Here is a 26,549-nt window from a genome sequence, read left to right as displayed (position 1 = left end):
GCCCCCCCGCCCCGCCTCTCCCCCCTCCCCGCCTCTCCCCCCTCCCCGCCTCTCCCCCCTCCGCCTGCCCCGGCCCCGCCCCTCCCCGGGCCCCGCCCTTCCTGCCCCGCCTCTCCAGGGCCCCGCCTCCCCAGGGTCCCCCCTCTCCCCTGGCCCCGCCTCCCAGGGCCCCGCCCATCCCCAGGGCCCCGCCTCTCCCCCGGCCCCGCCCACGAGAGGAGCCCGGCCAGCTCTGCGCGCGCCTCCTCGGCCGCTTCGGGCCCTGCGTCGCCATCTGGTGGCCTTGCCGGCAAAACGCGCCCGCGGGGAGGGGACGAAACGGGGCCCGGGAGGCGGGGGGAGGCGGGGGGAGGCGGGGGAGCCGCCGCGGCCTTCGCCCCCGTCCCATTACCCCTGGGACGCCCCCATCCCGTTACCCCCGGGACCTCGGATTCTGGTCCTGTTGGTCCCGAGCATTTCTCGTCCGACGAAGCCGCGTTAGGAGGATTCACGGGACCCGAGCGGGCGTTCGTTTCCGCTGCTGTCCGGTTCTCCGGGGCGGGTGGAGGGGACCCCGCGGAGACGCAGGCTCGGGCCCCAACAGCCCAGGGCCCGTCTCATTCTATCAACAGAGAGCGGAGGCGCCCAGGGCGCTGGAGCCGCGAAGGCCGCTGGGTCCCGGGGTCCCGGGGCCGCCCCCGGGAAAGGAGGCTGGGGGGACACTCGGGGCAGGAACCGCCGAAGGCGCCTCAGCTGCCCCTGGGAAAACCAACCCTAAACAAGTCGAAGGACCCCAGGACTGATCAGGCAGGTCAGGGCCCGGGGGGTGCCCAGGAGGGGCCGGTGCGCACCCCAGGGAGGGCCGGATGGAGGGGCAGGGCCAGGCCTGGGGGCTGCGGGGACCCAGGAGCGGGCCTGGCTCGGGCGAACGTCCGACCTCCCGCCGCCTCCGCGCGGCCTCCCAGGGCCACAGGCCGGTGCCCTCTCGCAGCGAGGGGCGCGGGGGCTCGGGCGCGGCAGACACACGGGCGGCGCCCACCCCGGTCCCCCGACCTGCTCGGCTGCCTGCGCGGCGGCCCCAGAAGCCGCTCCCCCTTGGAGGGCCGGTCAGGGCCCCTCCGCAGGGACACGCGGGGCTCAGGGGCCGCTGCGCGCCTCGCCCGGCAGCTGCACCCTCAGCTGAACCCACTCGGCGCGGCCCGGGGGCTGCAGGTCACACTCGCCGGCAGGCGGGACCCCCGCCCCATCCCTGCGTTTGTCCTTGGCCGGGACCCTGACTCTGCGCCCCGTGCGTCACAGACGAGCACAGACTGCATCTCCCGTGACCCCAGCCTCCTTTCCGAGGTCCCGACCACCCAGACGCAGCAGGTGCTTCTCCTGACTCGGCAGGGAAGAGACTCAGGCGCCCCTGACCCGTGCGCATGGGCGCCCCCCCCACCCCGCCCGGGCCTACTGATCCAGCCAGGGCTGGAGTCCTGGCCTTGTCTCACCCTGCTGCCTGGACCCAGGAGTCGGCCCCACCCTAGGACAACCCCGTTTTTCTGGGGGCCCAACAAGACACGGAGGAGATTCGGGCAATTATTCCTGACAGTGTGGCCGCAAGGCAGCCCCCATCCCCAATGGCCAGGCGTCCGAGACCCACCCACCCTCCCAGGGCACGGCCGCTCCAGTGGGGTCTGTGGTTGAACCTGCTTTGCACCTGGTGCATTGGTTAGACCCAAGCCACAGGGCAGCGTCACACTGAGCTGTGCGGCCTCCACTGCTGGGCGTGGCGTGTGCCCGTAATCCCAGCACTATGGGAGGCCGAGGTGGGAGGATCGCTTGATACCAGAGTTAGAGACCAGCCTGGGCAACATAGGGAGACCCTGTCTCAATGAAAAATACAATTAGCTGGGTGCGGTAGGGGCAGGTGCCTGTAGTCCCAGCTACTCAGGAGGCTGAAATGGGAGAATTGCTTGAACCCAGGAGGTCGAGGCTGCAGTGAGCTGTGTTGGCATCACTGCACTCCAGCCTGGGCAACAGAGCGAGAGTCTGTCCCTCTCCCCTCGCCCTGCAAAAAGAGAAAGTTACCACGGAAACGCATGCAAGGAGAAATGGATCAACTCAGTAGGCCTGTATCAAAGAAACTGAATTGTCTGGGCGCAGTGGCACACTTCCATAGTCCCAGTTACTTCGCAGCCCGAGGCCGGAGAAGCACTGCAGCCCGGAAGTTTAAGTCCAGCCTGGACAACAGAGATACCCCATTTCTTTAAAAAAAAAAAGTGGGGGGGGAAGAAAGTAAATAAATAATAATCTTCCAAACAAGAAACAAGCAGATGGTTCCACTGGTGAATTCTATCAAACATTTAAGGGAGAAATGATGCCAATTCTCTACAATTTCTTCTAGAAAATAGAAACAGCAAAAACACTTCCTAACTCACCCTAAGCCCAGCATTACGCTAACAAAACCAAAACTAGGTAAAGACAGAAGAAAGGAAGTCTGAGCGTCAGTGCAAAAACCTTGAAAAAATGTTAACAAATCGAATGCAACAATGTATAAAATGAATTGTACACAACTACCAAGGGGTTTACTCCAGCTGTGCAAGCCTGGCTCAACATTTGAAAATCAATCAATGTCATCCTCTTCATCAATGGGTTTCTGCATCTGTTGATAAGATCATATATATGATTTTCCTTGTTTCGTCCACAGATGGAGGATCAATTGCGGCGGAAAAAGCAGCAGATGCAGTTCAGTCCTCATTTGTGATTAAAACTCTCAAAAAGCTAGAAATAAAAGAAAATTTCTTCCACTTGATAAAGGTCATCTACCAAAAAAATGTGCAACCAACATCACTCTTAACGGTGAGGCTGTGTGGATACTGTCTCCTAAGACACAGAGGAAGCCAAGGCTCTCCCCTCTCACCACACTTTATGGTGAGGCTGTGGATTCTGTCTCCTAAGACACAGAGGAAGGCAAGTCTCTACCCTCTCACCACCCTTCATGGTGAGGCTGTGGATTCTGTCTCCTAAGACACAGAGGAAGGCAAGTCTCTCCCCTCTCACCACCCTTCATGGTGAGGCTGTGGATTCTGTCTCCTAAGACACAGAGGAAGCCAAGGGTCTCCCCTCTCACCACACTTCATGGTGAGGCTGTGGATTCTGTCTCCTAAGACACAGAGGAAGCCAAGGGTCTCCCCTCTCACCACCCTTCATGGTGAGGCTGTGGATTCTGTCTCCTAAGACACAGAGGAAGCCAAGGGTCTCCCCTCTCACCACACTTCATGGTGAGGCTGTGGATTCTGTCTCCTAAGACACAGAGGAAGCCAAGGCTCTCCCCTCTCACCACCCTTCATGGTGAGGCTGTGGATTCTGTCTCCTAAGACACAGAGGAAGCCAAGGCTCTCCCCTCTCACCATTCCTAATTATCCTCGTTGCACTGGAAACCCAGGTTGATGAAATAATACAGGAAAAGGAATCAAATGTATATAGGTTGGGAAGGAAAAAGTAAAACTGTCTCTGTTCGCAGATAACAAGACTACCTGTATAGGAAATCCCAGCTAATTAACTATGAAACTCCTGGACCTAGTGAGTCATTATAGGAGACTGCAGGATACAAAGTTAATACACAAAAGTCAATTTCTTCCCGTGTACTAGCAATGAACTATGGGAATTCAGCATTTAAAACTCAATGCAGCCGGGCGCGGTGGCTCACACCTGTAATCCCAGCACTTTGGGAGGCCGGGGCAGGTGGATCATGAGGTCAAGAGATCGAGACCATCCTGGTCAACATGGTGAAACCCCGTCTCTACTAAAAATACAAAAAATTAGCTTGGCATGGTGACGCGTGCCTGTAATCCCAGCTACTCAGGCGGCTGAGGCAGGAGAATTGCCTGAACCCAGGAGGCGGAGGTTGTGGTGAGCCGAGATCGCGCCATTGCACTCCAGCCTGGGTAACAAGAGCGAAACTCCGTTTAAAAAAAAAAAAAAACTCAATGCAAATGACTTACTATAGCTTGCCTTGAGAAAAAAAATTTTAAATAAAAACTTAATGCATTTACATTAGCACAATAAAAGTGAAATACGTAGGTATAAATGTAACAAAATATGTACAGGAACTACATGAAAACAACTACAAAACTCTGATGAAAGAAATTGAAGATCTAAATAAATGGTGAGATAGTTTGTGTTGGTTGATAGAAATTTAATCAACCAACTGATACCCTGTTAGGTATCAGTTCTTCCCAAGTCGATCTATAGATTCGATACAATCCAAATCAAAATTCCAGCAAGTTGTTTTGTGGCTATTGACAAACCGATTCCAAAGTTTATGTGAAAACTCAAACACTCAGAATAGCCAACACCGTACTAATAAATAAATAAATAAGAGAACTGACTTATTATAAAGCTATAGTAATCAAAACAGCCTGGCATCAACAAAAGAACAGACAAATAGATCAATATAACAGAACCGGGAGCCCAGAAATAGGTCCATACAAATATAGTCAACTGATCTTTGAGAAAAGAATAAAGGAAATTCAATAAAGAATGATAATCTTTTCAACAAATTGTGGTGGAACAACTGTACCTCCATATATGGAAAAGTGAATCTAGACAGACTTTACACCTGTCACAAAACTTAACGAAATGGATCACGGATCTAAATGTAAAATGCGAAACTACAGAGCGCGATAACACGGGAGACGCTTTAGGTGAGCTTGGGTTTAGCAATGACATTTTTAGGTCCATCATGAACATCCACGAAAGAAAGCGAGTTGGCCTTTATTAAAATTAAAAGTTCGGTTCTACGAAGCACAGTGTTCAGACAATAAAGAGATGGTGACTCATCTGTAATCCCAGCTACTCAGGAGGCTGAGGCAGGAGAATTGCCTGAACCCCAGAGGCGGAGGTTGCGGTGAGCCGAGATTTTGCCATTGTACTCCAGCCTGGGCGGCAGAGCAAGACTCTGTCTCAAAAAAAAAAAAAAAAAATGGTAAAACTGTTATGTATGACACTGTCTCCCAGGCTGGAGTGCCGTGGCACGATCACTGCTCACTGCAGCCTTAACCTCCTGGGCTCAAGCAGTATCCGTAGCTCAGACTCCCCAGTAGCAGAGACTATGGGTGGGCACCACCACACCTGGCTAATTTTTGTGTTTTCTGTAGAGATGGGATCTCATCATATGCCCAGAGTGGCCTTGAACTCCTGGGCTCAAGCAGTTCTCCAGCCTCAGCCTCCCAGGGTGCTGGGATTACAGGAATGAGCCAACACACCCAGCCTCAAAAATTTTGAATAATAATTTAGGAGGGCAGGGAATCCCAGGAAAGAATGTGCCGGACGAGGAGGCTCAGGCCTGTCATCCCAGCACTGTGGGAGCCGAGGCGGGCGGCTCACACCTGTCATCCCAGCACTGTGGGAGGCTGTGTGTCATCTCACCACTGTTACCATGCACACACACACCACATACACACATGCACCATGCAGACACCACAAACATACATACACACATTCACCATACACAGACATACACATCACATACACACATACGCTCATACATAAGCACCATGGACACACATATACATACCCCCCCACACACCACATACACACATGCACCATGCACACACACCACAAACACACACATTCACCATGCACCATGCACAGACACATACACACCACATACATACACACATACACTTATACATAAGCACCATACACACACATATACATACACCACACACATATACACACACATACACACCACACACATACCACACATATGCACACATATGCCCCCCACACACGACACATATACCACACATATACCCCACACACAGCACACACATACATACATCACACACACCACACATATACCACACATATACCCCCCACACACCACACACATACCCCACACACACCACACACTTATACACACACATACACCACACACACATACACACACACACCACATACATACCACATATGCACAAGTATACCCCCCACCACCACACACATACATACATCACATATACCACACACACACAGGCACACATGTATGTGTGTGGTATATGTATGGCTGTGTTGGGTGTGTGATGTGTGAGTAGGTGTGTGGTGTGTATGCATGCATGTCTGTGTGGGGTTCTGGTGTGTATGTATGGATGCAGGCGTGTATGTATTTGTATATGTATGCTGTGTATGTGATGTCTGTATGTATATATATATACACACATACACACACCACACACGAATATAGACATACACACACTACACATACATACTTCACACACACCACACACACACCACAAATATGCACACATATACCCCCACACATACTCCACATACATACATCACACATATCACACACATACACATATACACACACCACACATATGCACACATATACCCCACACACACTGCACATATATACACAAACACACAGCACCCACATACATACATCACACACACCACATACACACACACACCAAACACATGCACACTATACACACCACACACATACACCACACATATGCGCACATATACCCCACACACACCACATACATATACACCACACACATATAGACACACATACGCCAATATGTGTGTCTATAAATAAATCAATGGCATAGACACCACCCCTCAGGAGAGGCAGAGTCCCTCCGGGGCCCTCACTGTCCTTCCAGAGCGCGCCATGTGGAAGGGGCTGGGCTCCACCTGCAGAAACCCTGGGAGCTGGCGGACCCATCCAGGCACGGAGGAACGTGGTCCAGACGCGGAAAGGACGTCAGGGAAAGCACATGAGCAAATCTGAACAAAGTGTGACTTGACTTAGTTAACAATGTGTTAATATTGGTTCATTAATTGTAACAACTGTACCAGACTGAGGCAGGGCGGTGATAACAGGGGGAGCTGTTGGTGGGGATGGGGAAGCTCTCTCACTTCTGTGCATCTCAAGCCCTCCGAAAAATAAAGTCCATTCGTCTCTTAAAATGAGAAACTGACTATGTTGTCACGCCCCCTCCTCCCTATTGTGAAAGGCACAGATGAGGGGTCCAGGGTGTTGCAGTGGCCCTGGAAACGGGGTCTCCGCCGGCCCCAGCATGGCAGGACTGGGGGTGGCACCTCATGTCTACAGACAGGCGGGTGTGGCCACAGAAACGGGCAGTGCGGCCACCACAGAAACCCAGGAGCTGCTCACCTGTCCCGGTGCCCCTAGGCTGGGGGCTGCCCACTGAAGCCTCCCCTGATGTGTGTCGTAGAAAACACTCTGGGCCTGTGTCAGTCAGCTCAGTTTGCCATTACAAAACACTGCAAAACAGAAATGCACTTTCTCGCCTTTCTGGCTGCTGGAAGCCTGAGATCAGGGAGCCAGCAGGGTCAGGTTAGGAGGACGCTGCCCCACGTGGGCTCCATCTCACCGTGTCCTCCCACAGCCTCTCCTCGGGTGTGCATGTGGGGGGTGGGAGAGAGATGGAGAGAGACACAGATAGAGGGGGAGACAGAGAGTTGGGAGAGAAAGATGGGGGGAGAGACTGAGAGAGAGAGAGATGGGGGAAGGACTGAGAGAGAGAGATGGTAGAGAGAGAGGCAGAGAGATGAGGAGAGAGACAGAGACAGGGAGAGACAGAGAGATGGTGGAGAGAAAGAGAGGGAGACAGAGAGATGGGGAGAGAGACGGAGGAGAGACTGAGAGAGATGGTGGAGAGAGAGAGGGAGAAATAGAGATGAGGAGAGAGACAGAGAGGGAGAGAGACAGGGAGAGAGAATGGGGGGTCAGGGGAGAGCATTGGGGGAAGAGGTACATGAGCTCCGGGCTCCCCTATTATAAGGGCAGCGACCGCCTCCTGGAGGCCCCACCCTCAAGACTTCATCTGACCCTAATCACCTCCCAGGTGCCACCCCCAAATGCCATCGCACAGGCTTAGGGCTTCAACCTGTGTGTTTGCTCAGCCCACGAGGAGACGCCTGGGACCTTCACAGCAGGGCTGTGGCCACTCCGCCATTTCCATTCTGAACCAGTCCCCAGAGAGGGAGAGAGACACAGCAAGCCAGGCTTTTCGGGACTCGCTGGGCACGGCCGTTGACTCCACCGTGGTCTGCCGGGCAGAGCAGGGGCTGTGGCAGTCAGGAGACCTGGAGCTCCAGCTCAGGTCTGTCTCTCGGCAAGGCCAGTGAGCTGGAGTCCCGCTGTGGCTACTCCCCAGTTCCAGAATGCACCATGGCACAGCCATCCTCAGAATCCCACACTGGTCCCCTGACCCATGGGGTGAGGGCTCTCGTGTTGGAAAAGGCCAGACGGAGGCCACAGAGCTGCCTCTACCCAGGAAAATAGTCAAGATCAGTCCTGCCTCCCTGGGGAATGACAGAGATTAGTGCTTCCGTTGAGGACCTGGGGACACACGGGCTGGCGATTCCACACAGCCCCATTTCCCTCCCTGATGTGGCCTGTGCAGAAGGCAGGTGGATTCTGCAGGACAGGGAATGACTGTAAGAATAACCAGATGGTGATGACCGTAACTTCTGCTCCTGATATGGTTTCAATGAGCAGCAAATCCACACGTCCCTTGAGGCCTCGAGCACAGCGATTCATGGGGAATGACTTTGTCTCCATGCCTGAGAGTGAAGACCGTTGAAGACCCTGCTTTCGACGGCTAGGTCAACAACTCACGTTGACTTCCTTCCCTCCAGGGACACCGGCTCCCCGCTCAGTCATCCTCTGGTGACGGGAACCCACATCGCCTTCCCTTGCACGGGCATCACTGCCCGTTCCTGGGTGGCATCATGCGAGCTGAACTCGCTGAGCAGAAGGTAGTCCCCGCCCTCAACCCCTCCCTCGAACATCTGTAAGCCAAACGCCTGGGGCCAGCGCCTCCCACACTTCCAGGGACCCAGCGGTCCTTCCTGTCCCAAGCACAAGCCCCGTGGCTACCTGCAGTCCCTTCTACCACGAAGAGAGACACATGATGCCTAGTACTGTAAGTCCCATGTTATCTGGGAGGCAACCTTGGCCTCATTTGGGGGTGCTGCTCCACTCCTTAACCTGAGACAAGAGGAGGCCTGCTGGTGGCCAAGGACCACAGGGTTGCTCTGCCACTTACACCACGTGGCCCAGAGATGCAATGGAGCTTGAACTGTGTGGAGCTTCCGGCTGGACACCTAGTTGATCCCTGCACTGACCTACAGTGAAGCATTGCCATCCTCTGGAGAGAGGTGTCCTGGGGTCCACTATCTGGACAAGCTGTCCCAGCCCCCCCACCTGGAGAGAGGTGTCCCGGGCCCCCGCCACCTGGAGAGAGGTGTCCTGGGGTCCACTATCTGGACAAGCTGTCCCAGCCCCCCCACCTGGAGAGAGGTGTCCCGGGCCCCCGCCACCTGGAGAGAGGTGTCCGGGCCCCCCCCCACCTGGAGAGAGGTGTCCGGGCCCCCCCCCACCTGGAGAGAGGTGTCCCATCCCCACCACCTGGAGAGAGATGTCCCGGGCCCCGCCACCTGGAGAGAGGTGTCCGGGCCCCCCCCCACCTGGAGAGAGGTGTCCCATCCCCACCACCTGGAGAGAGGTGTCCCGGGCCCCACCACCTGGAGAGAGGTGTCCTGGGGTCCACTATCTGGACAAGCTGTCCCAGCCCCCCCACCTGGAGAGAGGTGTCCCATCCCCACCACCTGGAGAGAGGTGTCCTGGGCCCCGCCACCTGGAGAGAGGTGTCCCGGTCCCCCCCCACCTGGAGAGAGGTGTCCCGGCCCCCCCCCACCTGGAGAGAGGTGTCCCGGGCCCCGAAACCTGGTGAGAGGTGTCCCATCCCCCGCCACCTGGAGAGAGGTGTCCCCGCCCCCGCCACCTGGAGAGAGGTGTCCAATCCCCCGCCATCTGGAGAGAGGTGTCCCGGGCCCGCCACCTGGTGAGAGGTGTCCCATCCCCCGCCACCTGGAGAGAAGTGTCCCCGCCCCCACCATCTGGAGAGAGGTGTCCCCGCCCCCACCATCTGGAGAGAGGTGTCCCCGCCCCCACCATCTGGAGAGAGGTGTCCCCGCCCCCGTCATCTGGAGAGAGGTGTCCCAACCCCCGTCATCTGGAGAGAGGTGTCCCAACCCCCGTCATCTGGAGAGAGGTGTCCCAGCCCCCACCATCTGGAGAGAGATGTCCCAACCCCCGCCACCTGGAGAGAGGTATCCCGGCCCCCGCCATCTGGAGAGAGGTGTCCCAACCCCCGCCACCTGGAGAGAGGTGTCCCGGCCCCCACCATCTGGAGAGAGATGTCCCAACCCCCGCCACCTGGAGAGAGGTATCCCGGCCCCCGCCATCTGGAGAGAGGTGTCCCAACCCCCGCCACCTGGAGAGAGGTGTCCCCGCCCCCACCATCTGGAGCGAGGTGTCCCCGCCCCCACCATCTGGAGAGAGGTGTCCCCGCTCCCACCATCTGGAGAGAGGTATCCCGGCCCCCGCCATCTGGAGAGAGGTATCCCGGCCCCCGCCACCTGGAGAGAGGTGTCCCCGCCCCCGTCACCTGGAGAGAGGTGTCCCGGCCCCCCCGACCTGGAGAGAGGTGTCCAATCCCCCGCCATCTGGAGAGAGGTGTCCCATCCCCCGCCACCTGGAGAGAGGTGTCCCCGCCCCCGCCACCTGGAGAGAGGTGTCCCATACCCCGCCACCTGGAGAGAGGTGTTCAATCCCCCGCCATCTGGAGAGAGGTGTCCCAGCCCCCACCATCTGGAGAGAGGTGTCCCCGCCCCCACCATCTGGAGAGAGGTGTCCCCGCCCCCACCATCTGGAGAGAGGTGTCCCAGCCCCCACCATCTGAGAGAGATGTCCCAACCCCCACCATCTGGAGAGAGGTATCCCAGCCCCCGCCATCTGGAGAGAGGTATCCCGGCCCCCGCCACCTGGAGAGAGGTGTCCCCGCCCCCGCCACTTGGAAAGAGGTGTCCCATCCCCCGCCATCTAGAGAGAGGTGTCCCCACCTCCACCATCTGGAGAGAGGTGTCCCGGCCCCCACCATTGGGACAGAGCTGCCAGGCTCCCACCAGGCTCCAGATACTAAGGAGGGCCAAGGGCTACATTCAATTTTTTTTTTTTTTGACAGGGTCTTGCTTTGTCGCTCAGTCTGCTGTGCAGTGGTATACTCAGGGGTCTGCTGCCTCGACCTCCCAGCCCTCAGCAATCTTTCTGCCCCAGCCTCCCAAGTAGCTGAGACTACAGGTATGTACCACACCTGGCAAATTTTTATATTTTTTGTAGAGATGGGTCTCCCTATGTGGCCAAGGCAGGTCTCAAACTCATAGGCTCAAGCGATCCTCCCACTTCCACCTCCCAAAGTGTTGAGATTATAGGCATGAGCCACCATGCCCAGCCCCACAGGCCACGTTCTAATGCCTGGGCTGCCACCGTGCCCAGCCCCACAGGCCACGTTCTAATGCCTGGGCTGCCACCGTGCCCAGCCCCACAGGCCACGTTCTAATGCCTGGGCTGCCACCGTGCCCAGTCCCACAGGCCACGTTCTAATGCCTGGGCTGCCACCGTGCCCAGCCCCACAGGCCACGTTCTAATGCCTGGGCTGCCACCATGACCAGCCCCACAGGCCACGTTCTAATGCCTGGGCTGCCACCATGACCAGCCCCACAGGCCACATTCTAATGCCTGGGCTGCCATCATGCCCTGGGTGCTGTCAGACCCACCCAGCCACAGCAGATGCCATCGACAATAGTGGTCTATGCGTGGTCAGCTCAAGCAGGTCCTGGGGACCCCGTGAAGCCAGTGGAGGAGGTTGGTTGTGAACAGGCAGCTCCCCCAACTCGGCCTCGTCTCTCTGAAACACGTCATGGGTGGTGAGGAGTTGCCTAGACCTGCAGCAGTGAGGACTTCCGGTCCCCGCACAAGTCACATTTGTACTGACATTGCCCAATCCTTCTCCCTGCATTGTTCGTCTCCCAGTTCCTGCTATCACACACAGAACATGTTCACAATAGTTAACTAGACATTTCGTCTCAGTGTTTGTGCCATCCAACCCCCAGGCATGCTCTTCGCAGTGTCCAGTGTTAAATGCTCTTAGAGAAACTGAGCAGAGGAATGAGGATCTTCTCGACTGCGGATAAAACGGCACGAACCTTTTGCTCAGTCCTGGTTGGAATTCTTGCATCGTATCAAGCAGAAGCATGAGTCTGAAGTTAAATGTGGTTTTAAAAAGGAGTGTGTACCAGTCAAGAGGGGGATCCTGCCAGGTTGTTCTAGGCAGGAGACCTTTTCCCAGAACCTTTCCCTCTGTGGCTGGCTCTGACAGACGTGAGGCAGTGGCCATTCTCTGGAGGGTGGCCGTGGCCACCGGGGTAGCATATGGAGCAGCCTTGTCTGGCAGATCCCAGCTCGCCCCTCCATTGCACCTACTATGCTTTGGATCCACAGAAGACACTGCTTGGCTGTGGACCCATCAAGTGTCCCAAACAGTCTCTCCCAACATTGCCAATGCTTGCCTTCTAAGGACGCTGTTTACGGGTGCGGCCAGACGCTGCCTCCCCAGACAGCGAACCCTGGAGCTGAAGCCGGCCCCCCCCCGTCACCCGTCTCATCTCCTTCACGTCGCTCACCACTAGCAACGTCACCATATGTCCACTTGTGCGTCCTTGCTTGTGACACATAAACTCTGTGAAAGAAGGGTCCTTTTCTGTCTCACTCACTGTGTCCCCTAAGTCCCTGGCTGGTCAGAACACTACAATACGAGATAGTGTCTGCTGGCTGGCTGGATGTGCCTAGGATGGGGCGCCAGGCAGTGAAAAGAGGGAAAGCAGTAGATGCACAGCAAGACAGATACCTATAAAAATACGGGGCTCTTAAGTACTTTCAGAATGAAATACGTAAGAGAAAGCTATTGGCCGGGTTCAGCGGCTCACCCTGTAACCCAGCACTTCGGAAGCCCACGGTGGGAGGGTCACTTGAGCCCAGATGTTTAACGCCAGCCTGGGCCATATGGCGAGACCCCAGGTCTATAAAAAATACAAAAAATTAGGCTGGCATGGTGACACGTGCTAGTCCCAGCTCCTCATGAAGCTGAGGTGGGAGGATTGCTGGAGCCCTGGAGGGGTCCAGGCTGCTGTGAGCCTGTGTACCACTGCACCCCAACCTGGGAGAGTGAGACCCTGTCTCCAAAAGGGGTGGGGCACTATATTTCAATGAATATGCAGATAACGTAAATACCAGTGGCCCGAAGGCGGGAGGTGATGGGCTGGGGGAAGCCTGGGGAGATAAAGGTTCTGTTTAAGGGCAGCTATGAACAGCAGAGGTAACCAACTTGCTCCTGAGCTCTGCAGTTAGGAGAGGAGGTTGGAGGGGATGGAGGATGGAGTCGAGGGTTATATTAAAATAAGAAGGCAACTCTGGGCAATCTTCCATCGTCAGGTGGGGTCCACATGCCCACAACCCACAAACTTGGGTGGCCACGACGCCATGTGGCAAACCTGGAGAGGTGACTCCAAGATGCTTCACTCTGTGCTCTGCACCAGGCGGCCTGCCCCGCCAGCTGGGCGTGCAGGTGCTCTGGGCCAACGGCCCTGGGCGCCCCGCCATTCCAGCCGAGGCCTCTGGATGGCTCCAGCCTGTCCCGCGGAGCCGCCCGGCCACTCACGTCCTCCCCCTGGAGCCCAGCACCCCGGGGATCGGGGAGGAGCTGCCCTGAGTGCCCCAAGCTCCTGACCCACAGGACGCTGTTGCTGGACAGCACGGAGCGGGTGGTTTGTCGGACACCGGTTGTCTCTGGAGACAACGGAGCAGACGAGGGAGAAGCGAAGGGTGGCGCTGGCAGCTGGGCAGGGGGCGTGCTGGGGGGACCGAGGGGACTAGCAGGGGTTGGTGCGGACCAGGGAAGAACCGGCAGGAAGTGGGACAACGCCCGGGCGAGAGGCACAGAACCGTCAGGCCGCGCTCCGTGGGGTGGAGGCGGCCGGCTGGGCCCCTCCTACGGCCGGGACAGCCTCGGCCCCCGGGGGTCCAGCCCTGAGGCTGAGATCCCTCAGCGACTCCCACCCCGTGCTTGGGGCCCCCCAGCCTCTGTCGCCGGCCCTGTCCCCCGCATTCCCCGCCCCAAGCGCCCGGCTCCCCTTCTCTCCCTCCTCCGTGTCCTCCGCTCCGGTCCGGGTCACGCTGTTTCCAGGCTGCCCCGACTCCCGGCCGGGCCGTCCCCCTCCCCCGCAGCCCCCGCGGTCCCCAAACCCCCGCGCCTCCCAGCCCTCCGGCGCAGCTCCGCGGCCCAGGTGGATGCGCGCGCCCCGCACCATGCACCCGGCCCGCACCCCGCGCCCCGCCCCGCGCGCCGCCATTGGCTCCCCGCGGCCTGGCTCGGGCCGATTGGCTCCGCGCGCTGCCGGGGCCCGATTCGCGGTGGGCAGCTCCGCGGCGCGGATGCTGCTCGGTCCCGCCGCCGCCCCAGGAGCGCGGAGCCGGGAGCGGCCGGGCGGGGCCGGGCGGGGGGCACCGCGAGGAGCCGCCCCCGCCGCCCACCCCGGGCCCGCGGCCGAGGGCAGCCTGGGGGTCGCGGCCGCACCGGGCTGCCGCGGGCGGCGGACAAAGGACCATGCGGGGCCGCGGGCGCTGAGCGCGGCGGGGCGGGCCGGGGATGCGGCGCGGGGCGGGCGGGGGCCGGGGGCTGCGGCGGCGCCGCTGAGCTGGGCCGGGGTCGGGCGCGGCGGCCGCGATGCCGTGGCTGCCGGTGAAGAAGCTCCGCAAGCAGGTGAAGCTGCTGCTGCTGCTGCTGCTGCTGAGCTGCGCCGCGTGGGTCACCTACCTGCACCTGGGCCTGGTGCGCCAGGGCCGCGGGCTGCGACAGCGCCTGGGCGACGGGCGAGGTACGCGCGGGGGGCGCGGGGGGCGCGGGGGGCGCGGGGTCGCGGGGGCGCGGGCGGCGGGGCCCCGGCCTCCCCCCCCCAACGCGGGTATCGGCTGGGCCCGACCCGCCCGGAGCCCCCGCCCGGCGTCCCCAGCTCTGCGATTTGGGGGGAGGGGGCGCGGCTCGGCTCGGCCCGGACGCCCGATGACGTTGGCGGTGACGCGTGCGACCCTCTTTAGGATGGTCCCTGACTCCGGGTTCTGGCCTGGATCCGGCGGTGAGGGGGCTAACGGTGGGCTTCTGGGGAGGCCGCTGCCTCCTCGGCCCTGCTGAGGCTCATGAGAGGCCTTCTCAGGCTTGGCCTCTACCACCTGCCCGCTTAGCAGGGCCTCAGTTTCCCCGCGTGCTGGGGACCCGGGCTGGGGCACGGCAAAGTGGCCGGTGCAATTGGAACGCTTCCTGGTGGGGGTGCCCTCAGTGAACTGTGCCACGGTTCTGGGGATCCAGGTGTGGGGATGGGCCCAGCCTGGGGAGCCTGAAGTAAGCTCTCCCAACCCACAAGCAGATCGTCCCCTGGGCCAGCGGGGGAGGGCCTCTTGGAGATGGTGATCTTTGACACACCTTTGGGGGAAAGAGGATTCCAGACAGGAAGGCGAAGATGAAAGCTGGGGGGAAGGGGCAGATTGCCCCCTCCCGAAGGAGGGAGGGAAGTACTGTCCCAGAGTGGGAGAGACCCCAGCTGGCTGCCTCTGAGCCTCTCCAGGGACTGGGTGTCCTTGCAAGGGCAGAACAGTGACACTGGCTGGGGACACCTGGGCTGCTCTACCTACCAGAGCCCCTCTGTCTTCTCTTTCTGTGCTGGGATGCTGGGCCCCACACAGGCCAAGGGTCTGGTTCTTGTCCCAACCCACATACCTCACGGCTGCCGCATCCTCAGGGGACCCCCCGACACTGCTGAATCCCTAAGAGAAGCCTCAACCCAGCTATCAGCAGACGGGGCAGGGTCCACAGCTGACCCAGCGACACAGAACAAAACCAGCGCCCCCCCCCCCGCCCCCAGTCACCCTAGCAGGTGCCTCTGGTTTTCTGAGCAGCCAGAGGTCTAAGCCCAACCAGGTGGGGGCGGAGGCAGAGGAACCCCTCTTCCAAGGACCCCTTGAGGTCAGGGCCACAAGCAAAAGGAGCCTGACAGTGCCGGGGGGGAGACAGACCCTTCCCAGGTCTGCTGCCTGTGGACCTCTCCACAGCCTCCCCACTCGAGCCTGGGCAGGCCTCTGTGCTCCAGCCCTCTCCACCTCCTGGACCTCCCTAAGCTGAGGGCCTAGACATTCTCACTGCGGCTCCAGGGGGACCTGAGCGTCTAAAGGGAGGCTTTGCTTCACCCCAATTCTGCTCCTCCTGCTCCTCTTGCCCAAGGACACTCAAATCCAGGGCCACGCCTGGGCTTCAGCATCCATGCCTGTCCCTCAAGCCAGACTTGGAGAGGCAGTACTGGCTTTCCTTTCCACAGTCTCTGGCACTAAGCATGAGTTCCCAGTTCTGGTAAGGGAGGCAGACGTGAACACTCCAGCACACAGAAAGGCTGAGAAGGCAGGGAAGTCCTGGGGTCTTCCTGGAGGCAGACCCACTCAATGGGAAGGGCCAGATGGGACTGCATGTGGGTGCCTACACATGCCAGCTGGCGCACCCAGCTTTCCTTCCTCACACCAGCTGCAGGTTGGGAAAAGCCTGGTGGAGGGCTTAGGCCGGGCCGCCCCAACAGAGGTGAGGTGTGGAAGAAGCTGCCTCACCATGGGGTGGGTCATCCTGTGGCAGAGGAAGCAGATGGGAAGGAGAGGCTTTAGTGCGGACACCACCTCCCTGCCCTGCTCCAGCCATGTGGGTCCCTGCCCTGCTGACCCCAGCAGCAGGTGGAATGGCCTTGGCGAGAACCTAGGCCCCAGACAGACCTCATGTGCCACCTGCAGACGGCGAGAAGCTGACCAGCGTGACCGACGGCCGGGGTGTCCACGCTGTGCCATCCACACAGAGGGCGGAGGACTCTAGCGAGAGCCGTGAAGAGGAGCAGGCGGTAAGCAGGGCCTTGGGAAGAACGGGTGTGCATAAGCTCACAAGACCCCGAAGCCACTCATGTGTTGGTGCCTTGAGAACCTGTCTATTCTGGAGGGCACGGCAGGGGGGTCAGAAGACACAGGACATGTGGGTGGTGGACGCGTCATGCCTCGTTGGTGTGTGCTCCAGCACCAGGCATCCGGTCTGAAGCTGTGTCTCGGGGCTGCAGCAGGTGCACAAATGTGCTGGCGGGTGGTGTGTGGGGCAGCGGAGCATCTTCTTGGGCTAGAGTGACCAGTGTGTCTGAGTGTGTGTGCCAGGTGCCATGCATCAGGCTTTGCCTGGCTGTGGGCTCTTGGGCTTCGAGGGCCGTGTGGCTGCAGTTGAAAGGGGTCTTTGTGAAGATCTGGCTTGGGGTATGTGACCCCTTCCCTGCTCTTTCAGCCCTGACCCTGCTGCCTTTTCTCTCCTGCAGCCGGAAGGTCGGGACTCAAACATGCTGTTTCCTGGGGAGGGCAGGAGGCTGCCACTGAACTTCACCCATCAGACACCCCCATGGCGGGAGGAGGTGAGCTTGCTTGGCTTGTCATGGGCTGGGAGGTGGGGGCGGGGGCTGGGGGTGGCGGCCGTGCAGTGGGTAAGGCCCTCCCATCCCCAGTACAAGGGGCAGGTGAACCTGCATGTGTTCGAGGACTGGTGTGGGGGCGCCGTGGGCCACCTGAGGAGGAACCTGCACTTCCCGCTGTTCCCTCATGTGAGTGCCGGGATTGGGGGTGCAGGGTGGGCAGGGAGTGTTGGGGGCTTCAGCAGTAACAGTCACTGCTCCCCCCCAAGACTCGCACCACTGTGAAGAAGCTGGCCGTGTCCCCCAAGTGGAAGAACTATGGACTCCGTATTTTTGGTTTCATCCACCCAGCGAGGGATGGTACGGGGGTGAGGGCGCCCTGGGAGGGGGGTGGTGTCCTGAGGCCCCACCCCCCTGAGACTAGCCTTGTGGACTAGGAGATGTCCAGTTTTCTGTGGCCTCAGATGACAACTCGGAGTTCTGGCTGAGCCTGGATGAGAGCCCAGCTGCTGCCCAGCTGGTGGCCTTCGTGGGCAAGGTACCCCCACCCCAGCCCCATCGTCTTCCTGGGCCTCCTGCAGCTCAGTCACCTGTCCTTCCAGCCTCTTGGGAAGGAGGACTGGATGGGTCTGGTGTCCCCAAGGAGAGAGTGAGTCCCCCAACCCCTGCTCTGTCACCCTCTAGACTGGCTCTGAGTGGACAGCACCTGGGGAATTCACCAAGTTCAGCTCCCAGGTGTCCAAGCCCAGGCGGTGAGTGACGGGGTGTGCATGTGCGCATGTACTCACGTACTCGTGGGAGGGGGCTGCCCACTGTCTCCTTATCCTGTGCACACTTGCACACATGCTCCCAGACCAGCTGCCATCCTCCTGAGGACCAGCCCTGATAGGTATGGGAGCTCCCCACCCCTTCCCTGGCTCCCCGATTCCCTGGCTCCCCCCTCCCCCGCCCTCCCTTACCTGGCCCCCCCTTCCCTGGCTCCCCCCTCTTCCCTGGCTCCCCCACCTCACTGGCTCCCCCCATTTCCCTGGCTCCCTACCCCTTCCCTGGCTCCCCCACATCACTGGCTCCCCCCTTCCCTGGCTCCCCGCTTCCCTGGCTCCCCTCTTTCCTGGCTCCCTCCAGCTCCCCTTTCCCTGGCTCCCCCACCTCCCTGGCTCCCCCCTTCCCTGGCTCCCCCATCCCCCCTTCCCTGGATCCCCCCCCACCTCCCTGGCTCCCCCCTCTTCCCTGGCTACCCCACCTCACTGGCTCCCCCCATTTCCCTGACTCCCCCCTTCCCTGGCTCCCCCCCTTCCCTGGCTCTCCCCCTTCCCTGGCTCCCCCCCTTCCCTGGATCCCCCACCTCCCTGGCTCCCCGCCTTCCCTAGCTCCCCCACCTCCCTGGCTCCCCACCTCCCTGGCTCCCCCACCTCCCTGGCTCCCCTCTTCCCTGGCTCCCCCACTTCCTGGGCATGGTGGGCTCAGCCCCTTCTCCTCGCGTCCCCAGGCTCATGACATCCCGGAGGTACTACTTTGAGTTGCTGCACAAGCAGGACGACCGTGGCTCGGACCATGTGGAAGTGGGAGTGAGTGCGGCCCCCACTCCCCCCATGCCCCCCACCCACAGAAGCTTCTGGAGGCTCCACTCCCACCTCCTCCCTGCAGGACAACGGCAGTGGGGTCCCCATCCCAAAGATAACAAAGCAGATGGTCAGGGCTGTGGGCCTGAGGTCAGGAGGAGAGTCTGCTCTGCCCTCTGGGGGGGCTCGTGTGGCTTCCCTGAGGAGTCACCCTTGAGTAGAGTCTTGAGAGGACACAGGCATTCAGTAGAGATGTGGAGGCAGAGAATTTGGGGTACGGTGCACAGCAGGTGACTTCCCGACCACGAGAACAGCGAAGGAAGGACCCAGCTGAGGAACCACGTCTTGGGGACTAGGAGGGATCTGGTGGCCAGGGCAGGCGGGGCCTGGGCACCCTGGACAGACAGAGCTTTGTCCTGAGAATGAGGCCATCGGATTTGCATTCCAGGAAAAAACCCTGGCCACAGAATGAGAGAGCCTGGGGGAAGGATTTTTACTGTAGCCTTTGGTCCTTCATCCCAGGGAGGTGGCCGGGATGGACGGGGGAGGGGAAGGGGTGACAGCAAGGCAGGGCCTGGAGCCTCGGGTTGTGGGGGGCTGCGCCACGTTGCCTGTGTCTGGTGTGTATGGGGCGTGTTTCACCCCAGCTCAGTTGGGCAGAGGGCCCAGGCTGGAGACAGGGGGTTGGGGTGGTCTGTGTGGAGGCCCCAGGATGAGGTGAGAATAGCCCCTGAAGCCCCAACTTGGTGGGGGGGTAGAGAAGTCTAGTGGAGGGGCCGCCAGGCCTGGCCCTTAGAGGCTGGCAGTGACCTCTGGGAGTGGGTGGTGTTGGAAGGCCCGGAGGGACTCAGGAGGGAGGAAAGGAGGGAGGAGGAAAGGTGAGGAAGGTAGCGTGGGGTCTGGCCCTACTCCCAGGGCCCCTCAGCTTTCGGGGCCTCCTTCCCCAGCTTCCCTGCTGCCCCTTCCTGCAACCCTGGGACCCCTCTGCCATCTCCCCTCCTGCCTCCTTTAAGGGACTGGTCCTAGGAGTCCCCCCGCCCTGAGCCAAGGTAGACCCTTTCCTCCCTGGACCCAGCCACGGCCGCGCCCGACCCCCACCCTCTCTGCCCCTCAGTGGCGAGCTTTCCTACCCGGCCTGAAGTTCGAGGTCATCGACTCTGCTCACATCTCCCTGTACACAGGTGCGACAGCTGCCTCTGGGGGTGTGGGGCCTCTCGGGATCGGGCATAGTGGAGGAGGGGGTCCAAGCACTCCTGGGAACTCCTCTGCCCCCAGATGAGTCAGCCCTGAAGATGGACCATGTGGCCCACGTCCCCCAGTCTCCAGCCAGCCACGTAGGGGGGCGTCCGGCGCAGGAGGAGACCAGCGCAGACATGCTGCGGCCAGACCCCAGGGACACCTTCTTCCTGAGTGAGACGGGGCCCGCGCAGGGTGGAGGGGGTGCCTGCCCAGCCACCCTGTGACCGCCCCTCCTGCAGCACCGCGCGTGGAGCCCTCGAGCCTGGAGGACGTGCTGGAGCCCTGCGCTTACGCCCCCACCTACGTGGTCAAGGACTTCCCCATCGCCAGATACCAGGGACTGCAATTTGTGAGTGCGGCTGGGGACCCCGTCCTGTCCCGTCCCGTCTGTCTGGGACTCCACGCAGCCCCATCCAGCCCCGTGGGAGGCCTGCCCTGAGCCCCGCCCCCAACCCCCACCCCCAGGTGTACCTGTCCTTCGTGTATCCCAACGACTACACCCGCCTCACGCACATGGAGACCGAGAACAAGTGCTTCTACCGCGAGTCTCCGCTGTACCTGGAGAGGTGGGCGGGGGCGGGGGGGGGTGGGGGGGAGGGGTGGGCGGAGTGGGGCGGGGCTCGGCTCTGATGCCCTACCCGCCCCAGGTTTGGGTTCTACAAATACATGAAGATGGACAAGGAGGAGGGGGACGGCGACGAAGAGGAGGAGGTGCAGCGCCGAGCCTTCCTCTTCCTCAACCCCGACGGTGAGGGTCCCCAGTGCCCCCGGCTCACACCCACCATGCGCGGAGCTTCTAACCCGCGCTTCCCGCAGACTTCCTGGATGACGAGGACGAAGGGGAGCCGCTGGACAGCCTGGAGCCCACGGAGGCGGCCCCGCCCAGGAGCAGCCCCCCGTCCCCCGCCCCGCCGACCCCTCCCGGCCCCCGGGACGACAGGACCCCCAGGCGCACCCGGGCCCTGAGCTGGGCCGCCCGGGCCGCCCGCCCCCTGCCACTCTTCTTGGGCCGAGCTCCTCCCCCGCGCCCTGCCGCGGAGCAGCCGCCCCGGACACCCGGGAAGGTGTACGTGACCAGGGTGCGGCCGGGACAACGGGCCTCCCCCAGAGCCCCGGCGCCGCGCGCGCCCTGGCCGCCCTTCCCCGGCGTCTTCCTGCGCCCTCGGCCTCTGCCCAGAGTGCAGCTGCGGGTGCCCCCGCGCCCCCCACGGCCTCACGGCCGCAGGACCGGCGGCCCCCAGACCACAAAGCTGCGGCCTCCAGCCCAGGCGCAGGCCACCCCCGGGGGCCGGGAGAGCCAGGCGCGCACGCTGGGACCTGCGGCGCCCACGGTGGACTCGAACTCGTCCTCCGAAGCACAGCCCGTGACCTCCTTCCTGAGCTTGTCTCAGGTGTCTGGGCCGCGGCTGCCGGGGGAGGGCGAAGAGGAGGAGGAGGGGGAGGACGACGGGGCCGAGGCCGCGTCGGAGGACAGCGAGGAGGCCGCGGGCCCTGCGCTCGGACGCTGGCGTGAGGACGCCATCGACTGGCAGCGCACGTTCAGCGTGGGCGCCGTGGACTTCGAGCTGCTGCGCTCGGACTGGAACGACTTGCGGTGCAACGTGTCGGGGAACCTGCAGCTGCCGGAGGCGGAGGCCGTGGACGTGGTGGCTCAGTACATGGAGCGGCTCAACGCGCGCCATGGCGGGTATAGGGGGCGGGGATGGCCGCGGAGAGGAGGGCCTGGCCTGGGTGGGCCCCTCAGACCTTCCCCAGGGCTCAATGGTGTCCAGGCCTGGGTCTGATGTACCACCCCCACCCCAGGGAAGCCCCAGCTTCTCCTCTTCCCTCCGGCTTTCCTGACTGCCCAGAGCACTTGTCTAGCCTCAGGGACCTTCCTGGAGCCCCACCCAGGGCTGAGGTCCCATCCTTGTACCTGTAAGCCTCACTCTGTCACCCTGAACCTGGGCACAGGGATGATGAGTCCAAGCTGCAGAGATCCTCTCAGTCTCAGTTGCTGGACAGATGGCCTCATCGGGGCCCCACACCCCTCCTCCTCTCCCCTGGCAGTACCCCTAGTGCTCCCAGATGCTCAGGGCCTGACTGCAGCGGAGGGTGCAGGGCTTCTGCCCCATGGGCCCCTCTCATCTCCCCAGGAATCTAGTGCTGACCCCACCCCCAGAGGGCTGTGGAGGCAGGAGTGGGGAGCCTGATTTTGCTTTGGGGAGGTGCTGTGGACCTACAAGAAGGGTCAGTGTCTCTTGTGCCAGCCTTGAAGGCAAAGTAGGAGCCGCACAGTGAGGACAGGCAAAGGCCGGGGCAGAGGATGGAGACAGAGCCGCGCGGGACTTTCTCTTGTGTGTGATGGAAGGTTGTGAGCAGGGCAGGAGTTGGCCCGTTTGGGTGCAGACAGGTGGTGGCTGACAGCCTGGAGCCCTGGGGAGTGGGTGCTGGATTCTGGTTGGCTGCTAGGACACGCCTGCCTTTGCCAGGTCTCAGCTTCCTGAGAGCAGCTCGTCATCCCAGGGGGGCCTCGTGGGATGGTGATGGTTTCAGCCCCACCTTTGCCCACCTGGATGTGGAGCAATGGTGTAGAGACACCAAGAGTGTTTGGGTCGGGGGTCTCTGACTGTTGGGCCGCGGGGGACATAGGAAGGACAGGAGTTGGAGGGGGGTGTCTGGACCCCTTAAGGGTCACACAGGTGGGCGCCCCCGTAAAGCGCACTGACTGCTGAGGGAGGGCATGAGGCCGACTGAAGAGGAACCTTAGTCTAGGGCAGAGTTCTGTTTTCTCCAGATTAGGAGAGCAGAGTGGAAGGAAAAGTCAGGTTCTCACTGGGGCAGGAATGAAGAGGAGGGGCCAGAAACGGCTTGAGCAGTGCAGCAGCCTCCTCCACGCAGGGGTTAGAATCGGCCTGGAGCTGCTGCCTGGGGAAAGGCATGGGGGGCTTCTCAGAAGAGGTGACCTAGGGCCTCAAAGAGGAGGGGCTAGGAAGGCTGGGACAAACATCCCAGCTTGAGGACACTGAAGGACAAAGGAGAGGAGACAGTGGCTGTGCCTGAGGAGCAATCTGCTGAGGATTGAAGGCCGCAGGATAGAAACTGCTTATGGTCCTAGAATGCTGCAGAAGCGCTTGGAACCTGGTCCCATGGGTGGTGGCAAACTCCTGAAGGTTTCTGAGCAAGGGGGTAACTGGACAGGCAGGCATGTCATAAAGGTCACCTGGGACGTGAGTGGTGGCCAGGAGGCCTGCTGGGAGTCAGGGACAGGCCTGGGCTCGGTGCCCCAGGCTTGCCCCGACCCGGGAGAGGGTGGCTGGAAGGTGGACCTGCCTGCTGGGCCTGCCTGGAGGGGCAGGAGCTGTGCCCAGGAGCTCACAGCCTCCCCCACCGCAAGTTAGCTGAGTTTCTGTGGCCAGGGGGTGCAGGCTCGAAGCCCTCTTACGGGGCTGACCACCGCGCCTTGCAGGCACTTCGCGCTGCTGCGCATCGTGAACGTGGAGAAGCGCCGGGACTCGGCGCGAGGGAGCCGCTTCCTGCTAGAGCTGGAGCTGCAGGAGCGCGGGGGCCGCCGCCTGCGACTGTCCGAGTACGTCTTCCTGCGGCTGCCGGGAGCCCGCGTGGGGGATGCAGACGGAGAAAGTCCCGAGCCCGCTCCCGCCGCCTCCGTGCGCCCCGACGGCCGCCCGGAACTCTGCCGGCCGCTGCGCCTGGCCTGGCGCCAGGACGTGATGGTCCACTTCATCGTGCCAGGTTCGCAGGGCAGGCTGTGGTTTCCGGGAGACCCCCAGGAAGAATGTGACCCCACTGACCAGGAAGGGCGTGGGTGTCAGGGACCAGGTTTTTTGGAGCTGGGAGGCCCCAGCTAGCAGCCGGGTCGGCTCAGCAACCCCCTGTCCCCCCATTTCTCCTCCAGTGAAAAATCAGGCACGGTGGGTAGCGCAGTTCCTGGCGGACATGGCCACGCTGCACGCGCGCACTGGGGACTCGCACTTCAGCGTCGTCCTGGTGGATTTCGAGAGCGAGGACATGGACGTGGAGCGGGCCTTGCGCGCTGCGCGCCTGCCCCGGTAATGGCGCGCCTTTCCTTCCCTCGGAGGTGGGTTTTCCTGACCCCACCCCAGAGAGCCTGCCTGTGACTCCCCCTCCCCAGGTACCAGTACCTGAGACGCACCGGAAACTTCGAGCGCTCCGCGGGGCTGCAAGCAGGAGTGGACGCGGTGGAGGTCCGAGGGCCAGACGGGGTGGGGGAGCAACGTGGGGGCCGGGGAGGAGCAGCCCTTGGAAGAAGAGGGCCAGGCTCAGACCTCCCGCACCCCCAGGACACCAGTAGCATCGTGTTTCTCTGCGACCTCCACATCCACTTCCCACCCAACATCCTGGACGCCATCCGCAAGCACTGTGTGGAGGGCAGGCTGGCCTTCGCGCCAGTGGTCATGCGCCTGGGCTGTGGGAGCTCACCCCGGGACCCACACGGTGAGGCCCCAAGTGCCCCACCCTGTGATGCCAGGGTTCCCACCCACCGCCAGGGACAAGTCCTGGAACTTTGGGCCTCTCTCAATCCCCAGGGGAGGCCTGTGAGTCCATCGGTGCCCTCAGTAGGGCCCAGGGCCCCAGTTCCCTGGCACCAGCACACCCAGGGCCACAGTGGGTCCCCAGGAACCTCCTCAAGTCTCCCGCACTTATGCTGGGCACTCCAGGGTCATGACCTAGCACCAGTGGACAGACTCCTGGAAGCCCCTGTGGTGATGGGACCCTGCACCTGCGCCCCTCCCGAGGTCTCCTAGAGGCCATTTTCGGGGAAGCCTTGCAGGACCCGGTCTGAAGGGCAACCCTCGCACCCTCCCCGCCCCAGGTTACTGGGAGGTGAACGGCTTTGGCCTTTTTGGGATCTACAAGTCGGATTTTGACCGGGTCGGAGGCATGAACACTGAGGAGTTCCGAGACCAGTGGGGGGGTGAAGACTGGGAGCTCCTGGACAGGTGACCGCCTCCCCACTCCTCAGGGAGACAGAGGAGACCCCTGACCCCTGCCTCCTCCTCCTCTGAGTGGGGGAGGGGAGCGGACATGGAGCAGGCCCTGTGCCCCGCCATGGGGCCCCACCTGCTGAGAGAACTCTGCCCTTCCTCCTCTTCCCAGTATCCTGGAGGCCCAGAGAGACCCTCCACCGGCTTCACTCCTGAAACCCGTTCCCACCCTCAGGGTCCTGTAAGCTCAGGGATGTCCCTGAACCAGCTCTGCCCCCGATCCTGTGACCCCATGGTGGCCCTGAGTCCCCCCGTCCTCCCACTGGGGTCCTGCAGGCTCGAGGCAGCCCTGACACCTCCAGCCCCCGGACCAGGGTCCTGACTACCTCTATGCCTCCCCACCAGGGTCCTGACCACCTCTCTGCCCCCCCCACCAAGGTCCTGACCACCTCTCTGCCCCCCCCCCCGCCAGGGTCCTGACCACCTCTCTGCCCCCCCCCACCAGGGTCCTGACCACCTCTCTGCCCCCCACCCCCCGCCAGGGTCCTGACCACCTCTCTGCCCCCCCACCCCCGCCAGGGTCCTAACCACCTCTCTGCCCCTCACAGGGTCCTGCAGGCAGGGCTGGAGGTGGAGCGGCTACGTCTGCGGAACTTCTTCCACCACTACCACTCCAAAAGGGGCATGTGGAGCGCCCGCAGCAGGAAAGCCTCTCACACGGGGGTGGGGGCGTCGTGAGGATGGGCAGCCCCTCCCAACCCCAGTGGGAGGCCCAGGGCAGCTGCTGGGGCCTGGGCTTAGAGCTTGGTCCTGAGGGCCCCGGCAGGGCTCAGGGCTGGTCAATGGGTCACAGCCACCACCATGCCTGCCCCTCCTGGCCCACGGGGCCCCCGTGCCAGGCCCACCCCGGAGGGGCAGCTTCACGGCAGGTCAGGGCCTGGCCTTGTCCCCACTCTGCGATGATTTCTGTGAAATTTTGCTGTAGCGATGACGTTGTTTTCAGGATACCCAAGAGTTCTGTCTGTTCTGTTTTTTATTCAGAATGAAATGAAATATTTTTTTTAGTTCTGACTCGTCCTCTGCGTCTGTTCTCTTGGGAGGTAGAGTCCTCACCCCCAGGGTCCCTGAGCTCGACCTCCTGACTCCCAGCTGCAGCCCTTCCCAGCCCATCCTCTCCCACCCCCAAGACCACGTGCCCCTTCCTGCCTGTGAGCCTCTGTGCCCAGGGCCCTGGGGGAGGGGCTTCCGATTTCTTCCTTCTGCGCCGAGTCTGTAGGGCCTGTGCCCACTGATAGCAGACGTCGATAGTACTGGGGTGAGGAATGAGCAGTCACCACCCCAGTGGCCTTGATTCTGCAGTGAGAATTAGAGTGTTAGTCCTGCCCCAGCCTCCTCTAGAGTGGAGGAGCCATCTGCACCCAGGTGGGGC

At 61.3% G+C, this 26,549-nt stretch overlaps 1 protein-coding gene across 4 annotated transcripts; it reads left to right on the top strand.

Moving 5' to 3' along the window:
• The first annotated feature begins 14,508 nt into the window (after positions 1–14,508).
• Positions 14,509–26,191, top strand: B4GALNT4 (beta-1,4-N-acetyl-galactosaminyltransferase 4). Of its 4 annotated transcripts, none has more exons than XM_054241296.2 (21): positions 14,509–14,775; positions 16,724–16,827; positions 17,284–17,376; positions 17,467–17,562; positions 17,643–17,733; positions 17,811–17,911; positions 18,058–18,125; positions 18,863–18,941; positions 20,011–20,116; positions 20,211–20,345; positions 20,414–20,523; positions 20,640–20,740; positions 20,822–20,922; positions 20,991–21,861; positions 23,623–23,906; positions 24,070–24,223; positions 24,307–24,379; positions 24,476–24,629; positions 25,009–25,135; positions 25,293–25,361; positions 25,729–26,191. In XM_054241296.2, exons 1-21 carry the CDS (start codon positions 14,625–14,627, stop codon positions 25,856–25,858), a joined length of 3,198 nt encoding a protein of 1,065 aa, XP_054097271.2. In that variant the 5' UTR covers positions 14,509–14,624; the 3' UTR covers positions 25,859–26,191. The 4 variants fall into 4 exon arrangements, with proteins under 4 accessions (XP_054097271.2, XP_035119849.2, XP_054097272.2 ...); XM_035263958.3 differs by having other exon boundaries at positions 14,510–14,775; positions 20,050–20,116; XM_054241297.2 differs by lacking the exon at positions 25,293–25,361 and having other exon boundaries at positions 14,511–14,775.
• The last annotated feature ends 358 nt before the right edge of the window (positions 26,192–26,549 follow it).

Source organism: Callithrix jacchus, chromosome 10 (assembly GCF_049354715.1).
Source record: "Callithrix jacchus isolate 240 chromosome 10, calJac240_pri, whole genome shotgun sequence".
Taxonomy (NCBI): Eukaryota; Metazoa; Chordata; class Mammalia; order Primates; family Cebidae; genus Callithrix; species Callithrix jacchus.
The sequence above is the reverse complement of the archived record's forward strand: the minus strand, read 5'-3'. Positions and strand labels throughout refer to the sequence as shown.